The following is a 25,377-nucleotide window of genomic DNA, read 5'->3' as shown; positions in this document are numbered from 1 at the left end:
CTCAGCCAACAATGCTCCTTTAGCACGACTCCTCCACCGAATTACGACAATTCCTTCCTTCTCCACGTACGAATCCTGCAGTCTCTCATACCCCACCACTAAGGGGGGTGGGTTTATATAGGCCAAGGGGGGAGAGGAGACCTCCCCACCATGGCCCTTTGCATGGCTCTCTGCCCCCCACCTCCTCATGCAACCCTTACTAGCCCATCCCCCCACACTCCCTCTCCTCCAACCGTGCATCGGCTGGGGGAGAAGGGATAATAATAATAATAAAATTAAAATTAATTGCTCAATTCTCTCTTAACCTCCTCCCAAGCAGATGTTTCCCCGCAGCTATGCGGGTTTGAATCCCCAGCCTTGTTTTGCCAAGACGGAGTTCTCCATTTCTTGCGTGTGGTTATAGATTAACTGCCGGCACTGGGGATAACCTTTGCATGAGTTTACGGTGCGCAAGAGGTTGGTTTAGTAATATTTTTCAAACAAGAATATTACAGCACTGCAAACAAACGTAATTTGGTTTTCCATGTAAATGTTCATCTATTCTAGGCTTTGTCAAGTAAGCTAGTTGGTATGCGTACATATAGATAAGGCAAAAAGCAAGCAACTATACAATTTTGGAATAAATGAGGAAAAACAAAGAAGACAAATACACCTCACCTCAAAGAAAAATTGAGACTATGCAAAAGAAAACGAGTTTATATAAATAATAAGGCACTCACAAAATCTTGTTTTAAAAAAAAAACCAAAACATCCTACTAGTACAAATGGATTAAATTAAAATTACGTCTTAAGAGGAAAGCATTCAAAAAGGGAAGACGCTGGGAGAAGTGTAAATGGGTTAAATCATTTATTTAAAAGAGAGAGAGGAAACCATTAAAAACGGGAAGAGTTCATCTCGGCATTTGGGAACTCATGGATGATTGTACAAATGGATTATGGTTAAGAAGCAATGTCGGAAAGTCAGCAAGGAGCGTGCGACCTTTCATCCTATTCTCTATGAGCCAAGCAAGTATGCGCACTTTGCTGCTGTAAATGCAAATGCAGATAGCTAAGGAAAAATCTCCTCTACGATCACGACTGGGAGTGGGGGCAGTGGGTAGCCAAACGAGCACAAGGCGTCATGACATGTCACCACCTCGTGGTCTTTTCTGAATTCCTACTGTAGCCGACGCCGACTCGCAACTACCACATTCTGAAGGCGAGCCATGGTAGGGCCCATTTTTGACGAAGCTCAGCTTGAAGTTGAATGGTGAAGGTCGCTGTGAGCTTTTTATTCCCGTCTCTCGTTGGAGGACCGGGTAACGTCTAGGATCACAAACAAGTCCATGCCAACACCTCTCATCTGCCGCTTCATTGTAGGCCAAGTCGAAATGGAGGCAATGCTTGGATGAGATATGGAGAAATTTGTCACGTTTTCACCTTTGTGTCTTCGCAAATGCATAGTTTAGCACAATAGGCGTGTAGACAAGGTCGAGGAAATATGAACTAAGATGAATAGTGTACATGTAGACACGTGAAAATAACAAAAAAATCAAGCCTGGTTTATATCAATTCTGCCCATGTACATTAATAATTACCATATCCATTATGGGCAACGTCAACAGCGTGAACTAGCCAGATGTCAACTTTACCAACTTGGACTCAAGGAAGCAATAACATAAAAGTGATGACCGTTCCTACAGATCTAAATTTTGCACATCTCAACTGTGAGTTTTTGAGTGCATCAACATAGCTATAAGTGTACATCAATCTTGTTATATAGCAAATTAATCCATCAACGTGAGCGCAAACAATCTTCGTTTGAGCTCATTATGGTGATGAAAGGATTGCGCTCAGCAACTCTGTAATGAATAACTTTTGAGAAAACGTGTGAATGTCAGCAATGAAAACTTTGTTTACTTATTTCTATCTTGCAAAAACAAAGTGACCTATGAGCAATTTCAGAGGTAAAATGAGTGCAACTTCTTGCCTATCTTTGTCCTGATTTGAGGGGCAAAACAATTCGTCATTTGTTTCAAAATGGGGGTCACAGATCGTTCTCACTTTCAACGCCTTTCTCCAAGGAATTCAGGTACCGTGGGCTTCAGGGGACACTAGAATTGCTATGAAAAACTTCCTAGCCATTCTGATCACATATCTTCTCAACCTCAGATAATACCACAAGAACTGTCACTTCAAGCTATCAAGCTGACATACACAGGAACATTCCAAACCAAATTAACAATTTCAACTCGGTATCTCAAGGCTAAATCGAAACATTCCACTTTGCCTCTGATGATAGTGTTACTGCTCGGCTGTAACTATCTTCCTATCTTTGAGGATATAAATGTAAACTTGCCTTCTTGATACACTCTACATTGCTACAACTAGTAGTTGAGTTTTGGTTATTACAAGTTGAGAAAATTTACAAATATGCTATTAAAAACTTCTGTACACATACAGACCAAGCAGACGCTGCTTGCTCGTGCCCTGCTCCACAAAGCAGAGCACACCTGCACTTCATGACTCCTGTCAAGAACTTGGACTCAATTACGAATTCTCTCTTACCATTCTTGTCTTTTCAATAATGTACTTCCCTTCCTTGTACTTCTCTTTCTCTTCATAAGCTTTTTCCTACAGACAGCCATTAATGCAAGTTTGATAAGCTGAGGGTGGAGGGCCTACTGCTCAGAAGAAAATAATTGACAACAGCATGAGGACGGTCCCAACATTGAGACATATTCTCCAAGTATTTAAATGGCACAATCACAATAAGCACACAGTCAACCGTGCAACTGCATCACAAAATATGATATAAATAACAATTAGGCGATAACAATATCATGACTCAGACTCAGTCAGTTGGTTAACATCCTGAAACAATATATATGCATATGTTTAGCCTAAGCTGCATCCAAATTTTCCTATCAAGACACAACATTAGGACCAGATTGAGCACAGTTTTCATGCTAAGGCCTATATGCTTGCATCAGCAACATTCTAGAATAGATAGAGATTCCTGTGTAAAAATATGAAACAGCATAAAAGGCTAATATTCTCAATCTGCAGCTGAAGACATGAGAAACAGCAGTCAACAACATAAACTTGAGATATGCAGCACATGAACAAAACAAAACAAAACAAAAAAAAAACTCACATATCTCCAACCCAAGATTTGATAGCATGAACTGCAGTGGATGTCATTAACAGTGTGCAATCCAGTAATAAGCTGTCGATCCTCTGTTGGGCCTAAGCATACGTTCACCCTGCATCCCACCCATGAATATCTCAGTCTCACATTTGATGTCAAGGGGACATTTACCATTTACTTTTTTAAAGCCTGTGCATATGCAGTTCTTGCAGCCGTAATACCTCATGAATATCTTGCAAGTTCACGTCCTAAGTTTAATACACTACAAGCCATTGGTGGTGCTGAAAACCAGAATATGTATTATCAAGACAACATACATCATATCCTACTGCATACTTTTGACGAGACCACTTAGGATTGCCATTGCAATGCCATATAAGACATGTTCCTGAGGTTAAAGAGAGACAAAAGACAATGCAACACATTGCTGGTCAAACAAGTAAAAGAAAATAAAACACCATTGCTAGTCCAACCAGTGAAACGGAAAACCTTCAGGTCGAAGCCATTGTGCATCAAGTAGAATAACTGCAATGAATGCAACAAAGCACATCCTAAACAGAGCTCATACACAGTGAAACATGAGATATACCTATGCAAAAGATTAGAACACGTGGATTTTCGACCAGATTGAGTATGTTGAATATCTATACTTTATTTACTAGTTCTAGCATAAATAGACTTTGTACGCAAGCAACAATGTAACTCATATGTTTTGATATCTGATTGAAACCAGCCTTCCTTCAATGGATGGGTAGTAATTCCCTCATTATAACTTAATTACAGCACTAAGCATTTATTGCAAAACTGAAAATACAAATTTATGTACTAAACTTTGGACAATGGACATCCGGTTGGCCCCAAAACTAGTGCCCCTTTTGGTATTTCTTTACCTATATTGAAGTAGAAGTTGATTTACAATGGAATTCTCCCCATCGTAATCCAAACTCCCCTTGCTGTCCAAAGTGACCAACAAGTTTCAATTTGATTTACCCCTTGATTCGGGCCATCAATTGGCCATTACCCACTTCGAGAAGAGTGAAAATGTTCCAATTTTAATGGCTGGCTGGTCTCCACCTGATTTCATATGAAAATCACCTTCAATCCTGAATAATTCAGGTCTTAGAGTTTTCAATACTTGGCATGCTTCCTGAGGCAACTGCTAGAAAACTGAAATTCCTCAGCCTCCAAGGGTTCAAATGCTGAGATCTTCGAAGCAAGGCTATGAAATGGTTGGGGAATGAGAGAGAATGTTAAGAGGAGAGAAAATTCAAAGGAGAGAATGCTCCTCACACTGTGCTTTTAGCAAGAATGAATGATCCTCTCTCTCTCTCTCTCTCTCTCTCTCTCTCTCTCTCTCTCTCTCTTACCTTTGTTTTTGCTCTCCCAACCTTCCCCACATTTTTCCTAGCCTCCCTTTAGAAAATTTAACAAGTGGCAACCTTTCCAAATGAATTTTCAGCATTATCTTATTATTATATTAATTTTCAATCTAAAATTTTTGAATTAATATAATAATTATTTCGTTGCCCAAAAAAATAGTCTGACCAATCAGTAATTAAATTGGCTAGGCCACTTCATCTCTGGAGTGTCCCTGTGCCATTTTTTACCATCACATCAGCTTTAAGTACCATTAAACACCACATCTCTTGTATCACCAACTAACACTTGTGGCCAAAAAATCACTCAAGCCAATAGCTGGCATCAAATACCACCTAGTACATGTGTGACATAACTAACTGCAACTTTTTCCTTTGACCTCCGCTGATTCCCTGGAGTCCTGGGCTCATTAATTTGCACTAACCTTAGTTGCACCTCACATGGGCAAAATTTACTTAAATATATAATTAAAAATTAATCCATATGTTAAGTGAGGCTTGCAAAAATACATGTCCTCACGACAGTGCTCCCCCTTAAAATCCTTGCAATCATCCCCAATTGCACTACCAAATGCATCAAAAGCAAAGTACTACACTAGATTTTCCACAAGGTATCATAGTCAACACAACATTACACACTATTGTTCAACCATTCTATATGCCCAACACATGCTGAAAATTACTAGTAACATAACATAGCATAAGACTCATAAAAAATCTCAAAAACAATGCCAAATTATCATGTGATAGATCCATGAATGATGAGCTCAATTAATATGACAAAACTAAACCATAGTATAGCATAAACTGAAACCAGCCTTCCTTCTCAAAGAGGGTGGTAAAATCTAATCAAGTACTTAATTACAACAATAAATAAATGAGCATAAACTAAAATGCACACATTACCTTAACAATCTTGGACAATAGACGCCCTATTGGTCACAAAATTAGGGCCCCTTTTGGTATTTCTTTAACTTCAATTGCCAATGGATCAATTACAAGCCGAGATTCTCTAGTCTTCTTAGCTAATCCAAAAGCCCCTTGCTCTACAAACAACCAACAAGCAATTTAGGCCAATTGCCCCTTAATTTTTACCCAAGACTTGCACAAATGAAACCACCAACTGGCCAAATGCTACCCCAATTCATAACGGATGGTCTGACATTCGAAATCCCTATCAATACAACAAATAACATGTGCTGATTTTCGTATATGATGCCTTATCTTGTTAGCACAAGTCTCGAGGTGGCTGCTAAACCCTACTTACTACAAAAAATAGGATTTACAGTACAAATCCTCCTGATGTCCACCAAATCTGGTAGAGATCTACTGTGGATGATTGAGAAATGCTGAGATCTTTTGAGAATCGACTCGAGAAGACAAGAGAAAGCCAAGATGAAAAAGAAATCTGATTTTCTTCGCGAGAAAACCCTAAAACTTGCATGCTCCAGCCTGCATTTAATGTAATCACCTACTACTAGGCATCTCTAAAATGTTGTCACTTGATCAACAATGCTATTGCCAACCCTTGGAAGGGTCTCCCTCATGTTCCCTACTTCCTAAGGCCCAAGCCCCTAAAAAGTTTTCTCAATTTGCATGGGCATTTTTACTAAGTGACAACGTTCTAAACCCATTTTTCAACATTATCCAACCATTTAATTAATTTTCAAATTCAAATAATCTTGAAAATTAATTTCAGCCCTCCTAACCCCATCTAAAATTAAATATGCCCATCCATAATAAAATTGGCTAGACCATTTGCAACCTAGAGTGATCTCCGACCTCTATAAACTCTTAAACTAGCATTAATAAATTAATTAATGCTAATCCCTAGTGTCACCACTGATACTTATTGGCCAAATAATTGTCCTAGGGTCAAAATTGACACCAACTGGCTACCAAATCCCAATTGGCAGAACTTATCATAACTTTTGCCTTCGATATTCACTGCATTCTTCAGATCCTTGGCTTGTTACCATGAAACAACTGTTATGTACATCACATATACTAAACAACCTTGTACATTTGAATAATAACTTAATCAAATGTTATCAGTAAGATTAAAGCATCTCAAAATTTCATGTCTCTATGACAAACTTTTCCCTTGAAATCCTTGCAATCGTCCTCAATTGCATTGCATTGTACCAAAGGAAAAGCATATTGCACTAGAATTTCCATAAGGCAAAGACATCACAATCCTTGCAATCGTTCTTGATTGCATTGCATTATACCAAAGAAAAAGCATATTATACTAGAATTTTCGTAAGGCATAGACATCACAATCACAACATTAGTCACTCTTGTCCAACCATGCCACATGCCCCAAACCTTACTAAAAAGGCTCGAGCACCTAATACGTGGGAGACTTACCACTCTCCTTCTAGAAGTACGTATTTTCCCAATTCCAACCAACATAAACATAAAAAAATACTGAGAATTAGTCCAGAATTGTTGCTAGAAACCCATCAGATGCATCCATAACTCATGTTTCTCAACTCTTCTACCTTCACAATCATAGTAAAGCATAAACTCAACATAAATCATAGTTAAAACTATCAATGGCATTGACTAACATGTTACTATTATTACAAGGATATGAAATTTCAATATGCTTTAATCTTGATGATAAACATTTAATTAAGTTATTAATCAAACGTGCAAGGTTGCTTAGCACATGTGACGCACATGGTGGTTATTTCATAGTAATAGACCAAGGACCTCGAGGATGTAGTAGGTGTCAAAGGCAAAAGTTGTGATAAGTTATGCCAGCTAGGCTTTGGAGGTTAATTGGTATCAATTTTGATCTAAGGACAATTATTTGGCCAATAAGTTTTGGTGGTGACACTAGGAACTGACATTAATTAATTAATTAATACCAATCTAAGAGTCAACAAAGATTAGGGACCACTCTAGATTGCAAATGGCCTAGCCAATTTAATTATGGATGGGCACATTTAATTTTAGGTTGGGTCAAACGAGATGAAATTAATTTTCAAGATTATTTAATTCTAAAAATTAATCAAATGATTGGATAATGCTGAAAAATGGGTTTAGAAGGCTACCATTGGGCAAAAATGTCCATGTAAACTAAGAAAACGTTTTTGGGAGCTGGGTCTCAACTATTCAGTTACTTTTCAACTTCAAAGAGAAAGAGAGAGAGCTGTTGGCCCATTTTCTAATTAGAGAATAGTAATTTGTTGCAAAAGACAACCATCTGGGGGTCTTAGCAGACAGAGACAACAAGGAGTCACCTTCCAGGGGCTAGCAACAACATTGTTGATTAAGTGACAACATTTTGGACGTGTCTGGCAGTAGATGACTGCATTAAATGCAAGCTAGAGTAGTTAACAAGCAGAATTTAGGATCTTCTCACGAAGAAAATCAGATTTTTCTCTCATCTTGGCTTTCTTTTACCTTCTCCAACCCATTCCCAGAATATCTCAACATGTCTCAACCATTTTAAGCAGATCTCAACCAAATTTGGTAGACAACAAAGAAATCTCTATTGTGAACCCTAAATTTCTACAAAAATTAGGGTTTAGCGCTCACCTTGGGACCCGTGCCAACAGGAGAAGGCATCATACACTAAAATCAGCACCTAAAAATTGTGGAATTGGCAATGATTTCAAATGCCAAGTCATTCATTGTGAATCAGGGTAACATTTGGCCAGTTGATGGTCCCATTTGTGCAATTTCTAGGTAAAAATTGCAGACAGACCATCAAACTTTGAGATACTTTCTGATGCAGACAAAGTTGTCAGAGAAACATATAAGATGGGCAAATTTTCTCTCCATGTTTCATTATTATATTGTACATATTGATGGTAAAAAGAATGTTGTGGCTGTGCATTGTCACATAAGCCACAAATTTCAACCGTTAGCACAGTTTATCACACTGAGTTGGATACCATGAAAGAGCAATATGTTGTTGATTCTAGGACTTTGCTAATGTTTATGATTAGCACTGCAATGGCCAAAGGCATGAGCACTTTGTGTTAAGAGATGGATTTCCAATAATGCATGGATGACTATGTATCACAAAGCAATTAAAGGCCTAAGGCCCAAAGTTATCACTGAAAGTCATACTTCTCCGTATGCAGGACACAAAGGTATTGATGCCACGGTCAAGGCAGTGGAGCATTTCTTTTATTGGTCAACTTTGAAGCATGATGTAGAATAGCTTATCAGGGCATGTATCATATGTCAAAAGGTAAAGCATGATAAGCAAAAGATATCGAGTTTATTGCAACCCTTGCCCTATTCTAGATAGGCCTTGGTAGAGCATTGCAATGGACTTTATTTTTTAGCTTTCTAAGACACCTATAGGGAATGATGGGATATGGACTATCATTTGCAAATTTAGCAAACAAGTCCATTTCATTCCGATGAGAAAGAAAATAAAGGTTGATCACATGACACCATTGTTTTTGTAGCACGTCTTTAAGTATCATGATATGCCACAATTGATCATTAATGATTGAGACCCTCGGATGACCAATTTATTTTGGAAGGGGTTGTTTGAGAATATGGATACAATGCTGAAATTCTCATCATCCTTCTATTTGCACACAGACGGTCAGTCTAAGGAAGCAACTTTCACAGTGTTAGATCTTTTGAGGTGCTATGTTTCAGACCGCAAGACACAATGGGAGTAGTATTTGCCCTTGGTTGAGTTTGCTTACAACAGCACAATGCATAGTTCCACTGGCAAAGCTCCATTTGACATGGTTGAGGGTGGCAAGAAGGTACCACCTATCTTGCAAACTAAGAATAAGATCTTTGAGACTGACCGTTATGTGAAAATTGGATGCAATCTATGCAAGAATAAAGTATACATTTCAAAGATCACAGAACAGGCAAAAGAGGGCAATTGATCGTTATAAACGTACTTTGCACTTTGCAAAGAGCAATTATGTATTGCTACATTTTGAAAAGGCAAGGCTAACAAAGATAAAAGAAAGAGAAGGACTTTATCTAAAGTTGAGTATGAGATACTATGGGCCCTTCTAGGTGTTGGAGAATATCAGTGATGTGACATATCGACCGAATTACCTGCACATTGGCGAATACACAATGCCTTTCATGTCAGTTTGTTAAGGCATTTTCATGTGATGTGTCAGAGAATATGTCTGCTAAAATTCAGCCTAAGATTGAGGAGCTAGATGAGATTTTGGTATCCTAGCAAATTTTGGCATACAAGGAAAGAAAGATCAAAGCAAAAATTTCCACAAGATACTTGGTGAAATTTCAGAATTATTCACCAATGGATGCCAAATCAATGGAAGAGGATGACTTGGCAGACCATCCTCAATTGTTGCAACTTTACCTAGATGCCTTTCAATTAGAGCTGACTTTAGTTCGAGCTCAGTCAGGTTCAGCAGAGTAAGGATCCGAAGTGTTGCCTGATTTTTTGGGAGGGAGGGATGGTTAGCACTTCCACTCCTCTAGTTATTGACCGCTCTCGTATGTAGTGGATCTAGGATGTATTCATCATGCATCCAAGGTATTGTGTTGACAATATGTTTGCCATGAGGTCACTACTTGCTGTACTAGTCACTGTGTGATGTACGCAAAATGGATATAAGTTTCACCCAGACACTAAAACTATACTTTTGCATCAACTTATGATCGGTTTGGCATGAATTTTGCCTCAATTTTAAAGCAAAATTTATTATCAGTTTCAGCTCAGTTTTTGATCATTTTGAGAACTATTTATGGTCACTTTTGGGATCAGTTTTGCATCAGTTTTTGCATTGATTGCTGGTCAGTTTTTGCAATAGTTTGTGATCAGTTTGGGGTCACATTTGTAGCAGTTTGTGATCACTTCTCAAATCAGCAAATGATCAATTTATGATCCAATTATGCTCATTTTTCAATGATTTACAACTGGTTTCATAGACAACAGCATGTTAGTAAATGCCATTGATAGTTTCAGCCATGGTTTATGCTAAATTGATGCTTTTCTATTATTGATAGTCAGAACAGTTAAAAACCATGAGTTATGGATGCTTCAATGAGTTTCTAGCAACAGTTCTGGACTGATTTTCTGTTTTATGTTATCTATATACTGGCTGGAAATTTTCAAGTTTCAATAAGTTTGGGGCATACAGCATGATTGGACAATAATGCACAATGTTGTGACTGTGATGCCTTATGGAAATTCCAGTGCAGTATGCTTTTCCTTTGGCACAATGCAATGCAATCGATGACAATTGTAGGGATTTCAAAGGGGAGGTCTGTCATGGAGAAATGAAATTTTGAGATGCTTTAATTTTCCTGATAACATTTGATTAAGTTATTATTCAAATGTGCAAGGTTGTTTAACACATGTGATGCACATAGCAATTATTTCATGATAACAAGCCAAGGACCCCGAGGATGCAATGGGTATCAAAGGCAAAAGTTATAATAAGTTATGTCACCTGAGCTTTGGGGATCAATTAGTGTCAATTTTTACCCTAGAACAGTGACACTAGGGACTGGCATAAATTAATGCAAATATTAGGATTTAATAACCACCTTGGGACCCGTGCCAACAAGAGAAGGCATCTTACACTAAAATCAGCACTTGAAATTTGTGGAATTGACAGGGATTTAGATGCCAGGCCATCCATTGTGAATTGGAGTAACATTTGGCCAATGGGTGGTTCCCTTTGTGCAATTTCTAGGTGAAAATCAAGGGGTAATTAACCCAAATTGCTTGCTAATTGTATGTACAGCAAGGGGCTTTTGGATCAACAAAGGAGATTGTGAAATCTAAACTTCTACTCAATCCATTAGCAATTGAAGTTAAAGAAATACCAAAAGGCACGCCAGTTTTGGAGCCAACCAGGTGTCTACTGTCCAAGATTATTAAGGTAAATAATGCATTTCAATTTATATTAATTTGTTGATTGATGTAATTAAGTGCCTAATCAAGGAATTACCACCCTCTCCGAGAAGGAAGGCTGGTCGCAACTATCCATGGAACCAATTGTAAACCATCAAAAATTAAGCACAATCTGATCATTTCCTAATTTGAGAACTGATCACATGAAACCAACCGCCCTTCTTGGAAAGGGCAGTAATTCCCTAGTTAAGCACTTAACTACAGCAATCAGCAAATGAATATAACTTGAAATGCACAAATTACCTTAATAATTTCGCACATTGAACACCCTCTTGGCCCCAAAATTAGCGCTTCTTTTGGTATTTCTTTAACTTTATTGCTGACGGAATGAGTACAAGCTAAGATTCACCATCTCCTTTGTTGTTCCAAAGAGCCTCTTTGTTGTAGTAACAATCAACAATCAATTCGGGTCAATTGCCCCTTGATTTTTCACCCAGGACTTACACAAATGGAACCACTGACTAGCCAAGTGCTGCCCCAAATTACGATGAATGGGTTGGCTTCTAAACTCCTTGACAATTACACAAATCTGGTATTGAATTTAGTGTAGAATGACTTTACCAATTGGCAGGGGTTCCAAGGTGGCTGTCAAACCGTAACTTTTGCAAAAATTTAGGGTTTACAGCAGAGATCTCTCTACCATCCACCAAATTTGGGTAAGATCTGCTCAAAATGATTGAGAAATGTTGAGATCTCCAGAGAATGGGTTGGAGAAGATGAGAGAAAGCCAACATGAGAGAGAATTTTAATTTTCTTTGCGAGAAAACCCTAAATTCTGCCTGTTACTTGCTCCAGATTGCATTTAATGCAATCATTTATACTGCCACGCACCTCCGAAATGCTATCATCTTATCAATAATGCTGTTGCTAGCCCCTGGAAGGTGATTCCTGGCTGTTCCCTGCCTGTTGAGACCCCTAGATGGCTATCTTCTACAACAAATTGTTGTTCTCTTATCAAAAAATGGACCAACTGGCAACAGAGCTCTCTCTCTCTCTCTCTCTCTCTCTCTCTCTCCAAGCTATAAAACTAATTGAATGGCTGAGGCCCAGCCCCCCAAAAACGTTTTCTCAGTTTGCATGGGCATTTTTGCCAAGTAGCAGCCTTCTAAACCCATTTTTAGCATTATCCAACCATTTAATTAGTTTTCAAAATTAAATACTCTTAAACTTTAATTTCAGCCCTTCTGACCCTACCCAAGATTAAATGTGTCCATCCATAATTAAATTGGCTAGGCCATGTGCAACTTGGAGTAGTCCGCAACCTTTGTTGACCCTTAGACTGGTATTAATTAATTAATTAATGCTAGTCCCTAGTGTCACCACCAACACTTATTCATCAAATATCTGTCCCAGGGTCAAAAAGCACACCAACTGACCCCCAAAGCCCAACTGGCATAACTTATCACAACTTTTGCCTTTGACATCCCTTGCATCCTCTAGGTCCTTGGCCTATTAGTATGAAATAACTACCATGTGCATCACATGTGTCAAACAACCTTACACATTTGATTAATATCTTAATCAAATGTTATCAACAAGATTAGAGCACCTCAAAATTTCACGTCCCCGTCAATCACAAACTGCTGCAAATGTGACCCCAAACTTATCACAAACTCATTGCAAAAACTAATCCCAAAAGTGACTATAAATGATTCTCAAACTGATCAAAAACTGAGTTGAAACTAATCGGGATTCAATCTTAGAACTAAGCCCTAAGAGAGGAGGAAATCAAGAAACTCGTGGATCACGATCTCTGAAACATCAAAAGACAAAGAAAATGCTACCGATGGTGCCAAAGGAGATATCTCAAGTTCCAATGGAACAAAAACTAGGTAGCTCCCAGAGGTGGTGTCATGAGGACATGTATTTTTGAAACCTCACTTAACATGTGGATTAATTTTTAATCACATGAAGTAAATGATACACATGTGAGGTGCAACTGGGGTTAAAGTAAATTTACAAGCCCGGGACCCGAAGAAATTACGAGATGTCAAAGACAAAAGTTGCTATAAGTTATGCCGCACGGGTACTTGGTGGTATCCGGTGCCAGTTGTTGGCCTAGGTCATCCATTTAGCCATAAGTGTCAGTTGGTGACACCAGAGAAGTGGCGTTTAATGGTACCTAACGCCAATCTGATGGTCAAAGAAAGCACAGAGAGACTCGAGAATAGAAGTTGCCTAGCCAATTTAATTATTGTCCAGTTATATTATTTTTCAGGGCACTGAAATAATTATTAGATTAATTTTTAGTATTTTAAGACTGAAAATAATATTTAATTAAAAAAATACTGGAAAAACCATTTGGGAAGGCTGCCACTTGTGAAAAATGCCCATACAAGACTGAAAAACGTCTTTAGAGACTGGAGAGAGGCATTTCTATAAATTCAGGCTGCAAGAGAGAGGAAGGGGAGGTTGTTGGTCTGATTTGCAGCCATTGGAGGACCTTCTGAGGCTACCAAGGGCAGAAGAAGACCAATCAACAGCAGGAGGCAGCATCTACAGGCTGTTGAGACAGGGCAGCAGCTGTAAATTGTCAGAAGTGGTGCAGCAATGAAAGCATAAACAACATGCTGAAATAAACTGCTGAACACAAGATAAGAGAAAGAATAAACACAAATACAAATGAGAACTCACATGTATACCTGGGAAATGGAATCCATATCAAACACGAGACAACAACATACAACAGTGAGTCACTGACTGTGTGGGCACCCTGGCACTTGCTCCTCTCTCCTCTGAAGAATCCACAAATGATGGCTGAAGTACAGAAGAGGAGGAGGAGCCCCAACAATATATAGGTATAAAATGGGGGGAGCATTACATGCAGTCGGCCAGCATTTAATGCTGGTCGGCCAGCATTAAATGCTTCCTAGCCCTAAAAAGGGCATCAGAAAATGCAAGAAAAAATATTGCCACAACCCCTTCAGCACAGACTCACCTTGGGCTGACTAATCTGCTAACACCCTCTCTCAAATCAAGGGTGAGCTGATACAATATAGTAGTACAAGGATGGGGAATCATGAACTATACAACATAGAACCACTAGAAGAACCATGGATATCCAAGCAGTGAGTGGCCAGCCCACCAAGCTTCCCTTGTAGTCGCGAAGTAGCCTCATGCTCAAGTAGCATGGAGGACATGTGAAGCAAACTGACAAGAGTCGTAGATATCTGCGCCCGTAAAGCATTCGCCACGCCATTATTCCCGAGGAAGCTTGTAGAGTACCGTACCAACAAGATGTGCCTCTGATAGGGTAGACTGCATAGTACAAAGCTGGTCCTGGAGTTGGGTAACACGAAGTAGTAAGGATTGAATCGTATCTTTGGATTCAAACTTCAGTTGTTGGAGCTGACCATATGGACTAACGGCCCTCAGGGTGGAAGGAGCCTCGTACATCAACTGTAACTTCGACCATACGTCTGAAGCTATCGTACAGGAGGTGACCGCCGGTAGGACTTCTTTGGAAATACATCGAAGTAATGTTGAATACGCATGGGCATCATCCAAATCCCATGTAAGCACAGCCTCCTTATGGTTGTCTTCATCAAAATCAGATGGAACTGGAGAAGGTTGTCGAGGACGTGCAACAGCTCTGTTAACTACGTACCATCTTCCTCGGATTGAGTATGCCCTTCTTGCCACAATAAAAGCACTTGACTTCTTATTCTTTTGCCGTATGACACCCCCTCTTTGAAACTAGAACGTATGAAACACCAAGAGATAGCATGCTCACAAAAACCTAAAGTTGAACACAGCAAGTCTCCAATATAACACTCATAGATAAGTAAAGAATGTCTACATGCGGACCATTAGGAGGTGCCAGAGCAGCCATGATGAGGGAGATACAAAGAAGATGAAGACAAACAAGGGATCTTCAAGGAGAAAAGTATACCAAAAATATAGACTCACAAGGATTGCCCAAGTTCAAAGCAATAAAGAAAGCAGAAAGAGAAAAGATCAATAATAACCATAGTGTAGTGATGAGAACATATGAACCCTCTCTAAAGCTGAGCAGTGTATCACAAAGTGGAAAAAAAAGAACCAAACACAACCAAAAAGCAGCCTGAAACCTGTCGCCCAGCCCTGCATAGAAAAAAAAACAAAACGCAGAGGCTGATGACAAAACACAGTTAGGAATTGCAATAAAGGTGGTCAACCTACAGAAAACAAGTTGCCTCCGCCTGCTGTCCCCAAAATGCAGATGTGGAAGGGTCAATAACAGGTCCCCAGCACTAAAACAGCCCCAGAAAACTGTAAACACAGATGGCAGACTGCATAACACTGAGAAAATAGCAGAAAAACAGGCCTAAAATTAGCAGAGGATGGTCATCAAGACTGAAGAGCAGTCACAGCAGCAAGAACAAGTCCAAACAGCAGATGAAAAGTCAAAATACAGACCTGCACTAGCATAAAACAGCAGCAAGAACAGTGATCCTGAAATCTGATACCATGTCAGAAGTGGATGCAATGATGCAAGCATAGAAAACTGCTGTAATAGACTACTAAACACAAGAGACAAAGGAAAAGAGAGACACACAAAAGAAAAGGACAATGCACAAAGAAATCAGAAGCAAAGAGATACTAGGGAAATGGAATCCATATACCAATATATGAGACAGTACAGATCCAACATGAATCATTGGTTGTCAAGGCACCAAAACCGGCTCCCTCTCTCCACCAGAACCTGAAGGAGGTGAATGACACAACGCCTGAGGAGGAGGAGCCCCAATATATATAGGCCAAATCAATGCCATAAATGATGTCAAGTCGGCCAATAATAAATGTCCTACACACTATGAAAATAACAAATAAAACACCTAAAATATCTAAAATCTTCCCACCCCTCTCTGGCATGCACAGACTCACACATGAACTAACATATCCGCTAACAACCCCAACCCTTGGGATGTAGTTGTGACCTGGAGTGTTGCTAGCTCCCATGCTCAAGGGTGAACCCGTTCGGCTCTATGGTTGGGAGATGAGTCTGATGTCCACTCCCTTTTATTGTGAGTTTGGCTTGTGTCAAGTCTGGTGTGCAGGTTGGATCTTATAGGGACATTTCACTACATCTTTTCTATGGCCACAACTCCCATTTCTTGGTCAAGCCGTAAGCAAGAGACGGTGGTTGCTTCCACAACTAAGGTAGAGTATCGGGCCCTCTTTGATGGCATCGTAGAGACCGTCTACCCAAAGGGGCTTTATCGACTTTCCTCTACTACGACAATTAGAGTGCCATTACACTAGTTGGTAATCCCATCGTCAGTCCACGGACGCAACAAAGAGCAAGTTGAGCTAGGCACCGTCTACCTAGAATTTGTGCCTTCATTAGATAATTTTGCAAATAGTTTGACCAAAGCGGTTGTCCCATTCTTCAATACTTGCTATCTAGGATTGTTCAACATGGGTGTACCCTCCCCTACTACTTCAGATTGATGGGGAGAGGATTCCCTTTGGTTTTCACTTCCACATTGAGAGAGGGTGGCCTTCTTCTCTTGAGGGTGACAGGATTTTGATTCATTATTGCTTCACAAACATTCATTATTTGTACATTGTATCATTAGCGCATTCTTCAAATAACTATGATTATAAAAGAGCGCTTGTGCAAGTGAACAATTCCCAAGCAAGGACATTGTCCAAGTGGCACCATTGCATAGCATTTTGCATGAGAATAACCACACCTAATGGTAGTCAAGATAGCTTGTCCGTTTTGTATGTGTTGGGTCCGACCATCCCTTTATTCTCCCCTAGGAGCACAAATTACTCAATAAAATGAACACCGATTGAAAACCTACACTTATGCTAAATCAAATCAAAGGTTAACAACCTCCTTCCTCCCCAACCCCCCAAAACCAAAAAAAGGATCCACTATGAATCCATCTCCCTTTGTAGGTCCTAGTAGGCCACTCGGCAATTGACGAGCACCCTTTGACAAATGCCTTGGCCTCTCTAGGGTGATCACTTGCCCTCCCTTGGTAAGATAACCATCACCTCTATAATCTTGGTAGGCCATTGGGCAATCGACGTACACTTTTGTCCGATACCCTGGCTGCTTTGGGATGGGATGCCTTTGGGGAAAAGAAAAACATGGGTTTTGGACAATACAGTCCCTTTATGGTTCCAATTTTAGACTTGAGAGGGGTATGGAGTTAAATATGCATTATATGCTAATTAGCCACATTAGCAACCCCAAAACAAGCTTAATCAATTAGATTATCAAACTTTCATTGATAAGAAATTGTTTCTAGAGAGTGTCTATGTCCCATAAGCCAAACCCTAATTTAGGAGCAACCAACCATCTACAAACAGATAGGCTACCCACCATTCAGCCTTAATCTCATTTTTTCAGCTTGCACGTGCCTTCTCTTTGCTGTCCACACCCATTCGTAGAGGATATCTCAAATTGAGCTGCTACCCCCTACTTCCTATCATTAGGCGCTTGCTGTCCAACCTATCTGCTATTGTTCGTGACTGTTTCCAACCTTCCAACTTGCTATCCAGCCAAGCAACTGCTGTTTGCACCCTAATCAGCTGCCGCCAACTATCACGTGGCTTGTCGTCTGCTTAATCTCGTCTTTGCAACTTGCGGGTACCTTCTCTCTACTGTCCACACCCTGTTCATGGAGGATAGCTGCTGCTGCCCCCTGCTTCCTATCATCAAGCGCCTGCTGTGCAGCCTATTTACTATTGTTTGTGACCATTTCCAATCTTCCAACATGTTGTCTAGCCAAGCGACTACTGTTTGCACCCTAATCAGCTGCCGCCTAATGCCATGTGGCTGCCATCTGCATTTGCAGCCTCTATGGCCAGCCTAAACCTGTGTTTTGCTATTCCTAGAGCCACCTACACTGCCACATCATCAATCTGCTATGCTTTGCTATTCCTTAAGATGGTTGGCTTGCCACGTCATCCAAATTACTGCATTGACCAATTTTATTGCATCATCCAACTGCCACATCATCAATGTTTCCTGCATTTGCTCTCCTTTTACTCTGTCTACACATGATTTGGCCATCACAAGGCTGCATTTACTGCTGCCAAATATCTTAGAGGCTGCCGGCAACATTTTGACAACATTTCGATCTGTGAAAGTATGACACTCTCTTCTACTCATATTCTCTGCCTCAATTCTAGAAACATGGGAGTTCATGGGGCAATATTTCACCTAGCATAGTGTATTTGCTGCACCGAGCATTGTTTCATTCATTATTCGGATTTTTTTTATCTTTTGTGTTCACCATAACCTTAATTGTGTTTCTTTATCATTCTGTGCATTTGTCATATAATTGTGTTTGTATTTTGTAGTCAAGCATTTCTTTACACCAAGTATTTATGAGCACTCTGTAGCCCCTAGACTTGCACTAATTAATTAATTAATATCAAGCCCCTAGTGTCACCACTAACACTTATGGCTAATAAAGTGATCTGGACCAATATTTGACACCAGGTACCACGTAGTACCTGTCAAGTACAACTTGTTACAACTGTTGCCTTTGGCACCACAACTGATATCTCGGGGTCCTAGGTCCCACATTGTGAAATAGCTAACCTGCACCTCACATATGCAAGTCACATTTGCACATTTAATCAGCTCTTAATCAAATGCTAGACAAAGCATCAAAATTTCATGTCCTTATGACATTGTAGTCAATTTCAATTTTTACTCCAACTTTAATCTCTAGCAATCTTTGCGTTTTGCATATTCAGCCTAATCCAGATACATTTAGATGAAGGATCACATGTCGATTGTTATGCTTTTGTCACTACACTATTCATATATTTTCCTACCTCTCTGTTTTCTAAATTGTTTGCTTGAATTGCTGAGCTATTGGTGTTGGACTATTCATCCAAAGTGCCTCTATCATATCTCTTCTTATCTTCTCCACATCTCATCTAAATGGCTCCTCCCTGTTGCAACATTGATGATAAGCTCAAGGGACTTGACCATCTCACCTAGAGTGTTGTTATGAAAGATTAGTTTGTGCGGAAGCAACTTTGGAATTTTACCATTGGCCTTGCATCCCTAAATGCCCTCTCCTCTTCCGCCTAATCGAGAACTATTGAGAAGTGATCCTTGCTTGGGACAATGACAATACATGTGCATATTCAGCTCTTCTCTGTTGCATCTCCAAGAAAGTTTTACCAACAGTCACCTCCTGCAAGACATCTCCAAAGGTGTGGGAGAAGTTATAATTTATGTATGCGGCTCCATCAACCATGCTAATTGTGATTAAGTTTGAAAGATCAAACTATCAAGTTGAAGTGTCTGATTAAGACAATTCAATCATTTCTACTTTGAGTGACACAGATACAACTCCCAGGATTGTCACAATTACAATTCGCCATTCCCAAAGCCCCTCTTGTGGGGACTCTTCTCTATAAGCTACCACCAAAGTTTGATGGTGTTGCTAACACCTTGAAACACTAAGAATGGCCAAGGGAATGTGGGGAAAATGAGAATGGCCAAGGAGAGAGAAATTTCTTTAATCTATCATTAAAAGAGGCCCAAATAGCATTCACATGCTGATCAGGATGTTGTAGATTAGGTTGCTTGTTGCTCAAAGACTCCAAAATGTTGTCGCCAATCCCAAACTATTATCACTTACAACCGCGCGAGAGTGCACAACAAAAGCAAAAGCAATAAACACAAGGCACGATACACAACACAATGAACAATGAGCAAGAAAGGACAAATCAGCTCAAAGGGAACTCATGAATGAACAATGGAATCCATACTAAAGCAAAAGTCGATAGTTCAATACTACCACGATAACCAACACTCAGCGGCAACCAAAAGCTGCAAATGCAAACACTAGAGAGGGTGATATTGTCAAGTGGTAGCCAAAAACTGCAAAGGCAGCAATGAGGCAGCTGCCTAATGAAGGAGCACCTGTCGTCTAACTGATGGAGATCAAACTTAAGTTGCTGGAGAAATTCTGGAGGTTGGTGATAGTTGTGAGGTGTCAAACGCAGCAGTGGGAGTGACACCATGCAGGAGATAGCAGCAAGAGATGGTAGTAGGAGAAGCAATCACCAGAAGCTAGAGCACCTGGAGGAGTGATGGCAGCAATCGCGAAGGTTGGACAGCCACGTGGAGGAAGACTGATGGTGGCTAAAAATCTGCACAACAGATAAGGATTGAATAGGGGCAGTCTGTCTATTTATAGATGATGATTGACCCTCCCAGATTAGGGTCTCACAGAAACTCTCTCGAACCACGTCCCATTTTAGGGTTTTGCATTAAGCAAGCATATTCTAGGGTTGTTTAAGAAACTAATCAGCATATAATGGATTTTTTAGCTCAACACCCCTCTCAAGCCCAAAACAAAGCTAGAAAGGAAGGCCGACCCAATTTTGCCCAAGGCGTCCCACCCCAAAGTAACCAAGGCATTAGACAAAGGGTGCATGCTGACTACCCAGTGGCCTACCAAGACTATAGAGACAATGGTTATCTTACCAAGGGAGTCCAAGTAGTCACCCGAGAGAGGACAAGGTATCAAATGATGGGTGCTCGTCAGCTGCCCAATGGCCTATCAAGTTCTCCAGAGGCGCATGGAATCACAAGAAACTTTTTCTCTTTTTTTTTAAATGTGTTTTGAGAGATGGTTTGTGGTCGATTAAGTAACTATACCGTATAGGAAAAGGAGAAGGGATGGTTAGGTCCAACCCATCACAAAACAAACAAGCTACCCATCCACTCGAGGATATCGATGACGAGGAAAGGGTGATGAAGTAATGGTGGTGTGGTTTACAAACCGCCAATGGAAACAGCTTAAGATCCGTCAAGTAATGCTTTGCACAATGAGTATGCTACGTACTATGAAATCCTCATGCAATAGGTGCCACTTGGACAGTGTTTCTCATAGAAAAATTGTTCACTTGCGCAAGCACCCTTTACAAAGATGATGAAATCATGCAATGCAAAAGGAGGAGAAACAACAGGGGAAGAAAGGCCAATGTCAAAGACAAGTGCCGAAACCTCTAGTATATCAAGAAGTGTAGCAGTTCGCTCTCAACATTGGATGTCGATGCTGAAGGAGGAAGAGGAGACGGATGTTGGTCTTCAAGTTGTGCCAAGAACCATGATATGAGAAACCATCCCAATTGGAAGAACAAGATAGAAGTCACTATCAAGAGAGATGCTACACGATCTGCCTCAAGAGGGAAAATCTCCATACTAGTAGGAGAACAAAACTCCTGGGATGATGAAACCATGAATGAAACAACGTGCATCCCAAGTCTCCAGCCTAGATAGGATTGGTGCAAATTACAAGTTAGCCCTACAATGAAAACAAAAGCTGGCAAACGAGAGAAAGATCTGCAAGCACAAAAGTCACTAGTGACATACTCAAAAAAAAGAAAAAAGTAAAAGAAAAAGCTACTTGAAGGAACAATGCAATGATGCAAATGTCTCTGTGTGGGTAAGTAAATGCAACAGAAGACTTAAGAATAAAAATCTAAGGACAAAGTCCTATGGGCCCAATTTAATAGCCTAAAGGCCTAAGGATGTGAAGATGGAGATAATCTAAGGATGTGGCAACCATTGCATAGACTCACTAGCATGACTCTGCTGATGAAAGAGTGACATCCACCGAAGACAGATCCCAAGTCCTGTGACCACCAGTCGAAGTGTTGGAGTGAGGAAAACTATCAAACGCAAATCCCAGTGTAGGATGGAGAAGCTAGAGACAACAGGGATGATGCTATAGGAGGCAATTGGCAACCAAAAGCTACAAACGCAAGCAATAGAGGGGGTGATGATGTCAACCGGCAACCAAAAACTGCAAACGCAACAATGGAGTAACCACCTAATGAAGAAGCACCTATCCCCTAACTAATAGAAACCAAATGCAAGCTGCCAGAGACCTTCTAGAGATTAGCAGTGACTGTGGGAGTGTCAAATGCAACAATGGGAGTGACATCAAGTGGGAGATGACAGCAAGAGAAATAGTTGCCAAAAGGTAGAGTACCTGTAGGAGTGATGTCTAACAATCACAACATGTAGAGAAAGATTGATGACTAAAAATCTGCACAAGAGATAAGGACTGAATGGGGGTAGCCTGTCTATTCATAGATGAGGATGGACCCTCCCAAATTAGTGTTTCACAAAAACTCTCTTAAACCATGTCCCGTTTTAGGGTTTTACATTAAATAAGCATTTTTGGGGCTATTTAAGTTTTAGCTCAACAACCTTGTCCCTACTCTTCATCTTTATGCTCATCAACTCCCCCTTGAGTCTTATGGCATTAGCAAAGTTCCTTGACTCATAGATCTAGCCATGAATATTCCACCCTCCCTTTTAGATTCCCTTATCTGGTCGGTCTCTAGGACTTGCATGTATCCACACATATGTCAAATACTCTCTTTTGCAATACCTCATCACGTCTTCCTCCATTTGCTTCTACATCCTCTCCAATGACTTTTCGCACAAGCCCTTCTCTTCTAAGATCAAATGAATTATTCACTCTCTCTATACTTCCTCAATCTCATCACAATCTGCTTTATTTGCAGCAATTGCCATGCTTGTCAATGCATTGGACTCTAACAATTAATGATCTTAAGTGTGATTAGTAGTAAACTATGTCTATCTAGGCTAGTGAAAAAAAAAATTGTGTTAGCTTCCTTGCCCTGCTCGCATGGTACACTGCAAGTGCCCTCATGTTCCTGCGGGGAGGGATGCAGAGCCTATTTCGGTCATCAATGTAGTATCATCTGTATCATCTATGACAGAGGTGATAGGGCATAAAAGGACGTAAGGCAATGCATATTTCCAGTTTCTCAAATGCACAAACCGAATGCAACACTCAAAAGTGCCGCGTCTTGTGCTGAGCTCGTCAGTACTTCCTGATTAACTCATATTGCAAGCGAGCACGCGCACAGAAGCCTGCGGTCGCCCTACCTACATGAAACCTACAGGTTTAGTCCAACAGCTTTCATCCAACACGCACACGCACGCCCGCCTATCCGAAACTAATGCAACCGATTTCATCCAACAGCTTATGTAGGAGCTCCACATCAAAATCCTAACATCGTGCATTTCCGCGGAAAACTGAGACGCCAGCAACAGTCTCATACGCTTCTCTCATTAACAAACCAAATGAACGTGACAGAAGAGAAGACAGACGAAGTGAGAGGGAAAGAGGGAACGAACACGTTATTGAAGAGGTAAGCCTTGCCGAAGCGGCCCTGGAATGTCTTGGCGTAAATCTGGTCATGCGTCGCAGCATGCGCCTTGCAATTGCGACAGCAGTAGATGCGGTCGCCCGTCAGATACTCCTTGAACAGCTGCCCCATCGGTCGATCGATCGCGACACGCGCGCACAAAACTAATGAGCGCTTCAAGAAACATCCATACAGCATTCTGCTAGCGATACATAGCTAACATAACGCCAAATTAGCTCATAGTCTTGCCACTCCCCCGCCCCCCCTTTCGGTACTAATCTTCACAAGACTTTCAAAGTCGAATTTTGTCAAAAGGTACAAAAATGGCACGATGGACAGACATACAAAGTGTATCGATGAGGAATCTTTGTATTCATAAAATAGTCATAAGGAATCTCAGGACTACGCCCTCGTGTTATCGCACATTTAAAGATTCACCACTAAGCATAGGAAATCACATGTAGAATGCACATCAAGCTATTCTTGACTCACTATTACTCCTTATGTAAGTGCATTTGGTTCTAATGCCAAGGCACACCTACAAAGCCACAAATGGGAAAAAGGGGATCCCACATTTACCCCTACACAATGGATTGTTGTCGTCGTCAATAATGTAAGGCTCATTCACCTTTGACTCATTCTAGTGTCTTAACACAACTTATTCTATCAAGCTATGCAGTGCCTAAGTGGACTCGTTTGTACAGTCTTAATAGAGTTTCTCTTATCAAGCTAGCTAGTGTCCATTGCACTATTACTTGGGAGTCTTAACATAGCTTTTCTTATCAAACTAGTCAGTACCTACCCATCTAGACTAATTTCTTATATTCATTTTCATTCCATCCACCCTCAACTCAATTACATTTTAATAAAGGGTTCAAAATTCTAACTTTACTTAGCTTGGCTTCTATGCCTTTATATGCGAAGCCTTATAGATGCAATCCCAAGTTGTCACATTGTTTGGGTTAAGGCGCATCGGCTTAGTTGTCTCCATGTTGTGCCACATCTTAAGTGAGGCAATCCATTGAGTTACTACTAGTGCAATTCCTCCTTTAAATCAGCCTTCATCATGGGACTTGGAGACTTGGGTCTCGTGGGTCATTTATCAACATGCTTTGCCCTCATCACCAAGTCAAGTACTTGGGTTGTTTTCCTTGGCCTCTTTGTTAGATCTTTCTTTGTTGCCTTGAATTTAGATTAATTAGCTAGTGTAACTAGCCTCCTTGCATGGAAGGTGCGACTCCATTGCATAGCACCTTCCATGCTATTTGGGGGGTAAGGACTAAGTTAGCACATTTAGACTAGATTCTTGACATCAGAAGTAGAGGTATCAAGTTGGTATTTAGAATGACACCCATGTTTAAAGTACTTAGAGTGTCATGGATCCGTGGTGTCATAATGGCATTGCCTTGCACTACTTGCATCTTGAAAGCCTTTCAATCTTTACTAGCACTGAGTATAGTCCCAATAGGTTCCATAACCCAAGTTATTCACCTTAAGAGCGAGTTGGAGAGTTCTCCGAGGCTCATTTATCAAGGTTCCCTTCCATGAGACTCAATAACCTTAGTTAAAAGAGTACTTGAAGGGTTCTCCAAGGCTCAACTATCAAGGTTCCCTTCTATTAAGTTACCTTGGTTAGACCATATTACAAGCATCCCTCATGCTCTCCTTTTTTTTAGGCTTCATCATCATCCCTTTGACTCCATCATTTCAAGCACACAAGGGTTCACCTTTTTATGTTCAAAGGAGCAGACAACCACTTCATTGTTGAAACATATTTGTTTCCTTCCTTGATCTGATTTGGTTGGGATGACTACTTTGGGGTT

General features: G+C 40.4%; 1 protein-coding gene across 1 annotated transcript; it reads right to left on the bottom strand.

Moving 5' to 3' along the window:
- Positions 1-2,155: 2,155 nt before the first annotated feature.
- LOC148015643 (protein yippee-like At4g27745) lies at positions 2,156-23,826 on the bottom strand. The gene is made up of 3 exons (XM_087665137.1): positions 23,544-23,826; positions 3,137-3,245; positions 2,156-2,613 (listed from the first exon to the last, which is right to left on the bottom strand). Exons 1-3 carry the CDS (start codon positions 23,750-23,752, stop codon positions 2,530-2,532), a joined length of 402 nt encoding a protein of 133 aa, XP_087521263.1. The 5' UTR covers positions 23,753-23,826; the 3' UTR covers positions 2,156-2,529.
- Positions 23,827-25,377: the final 1,551 nt, after the last annotated feature.

Source organism: Lygodium microphyllum, chromosome 24 (genome assembly GCF_053477565.2).
Source record: "Lygodium microphyllum isolate KBCC chromosome 24, Lygodium_microphyllum_v1.1.10, whole genome shotgun sequence".
Taxonomy (NCBI): domain Eukaryota; kingdom Viridiplantae; phylum Streptophyta; class Polypodiopsida; order Schizaeales; family Lygodiaceae; genus Lygodium; species Lygodium microphyllum.
Note: the sequence above shows the minus strand (reverse complement) of the source record. Positions and strands in the feature narration are given on the sequence as shown.

Coding starts and splice junctions, on each gene's coding strand:
- LOC148015643 (XM_087665137.1), bottom strand. CDS start 23,752: ATGCTGTATGGATGTTTCTTGAAGCGCTCATTAGTTTTGTGCGCGCGT. Junction 3,246..23,543: donor GCTTACCTCTTCAATAACGT/GTTCGTTCCCTC, acceptor GGTGGGATGCAG/GGTGAACGTATGCTTAGGCC. Junction 2,614..3,136: donor AAATCTTGGGTTGGAGATAT/GTGAGTTTTTTT, acceptor GGCTGTCTGTAG/GAAAAAGCTTATGAAGAGAA.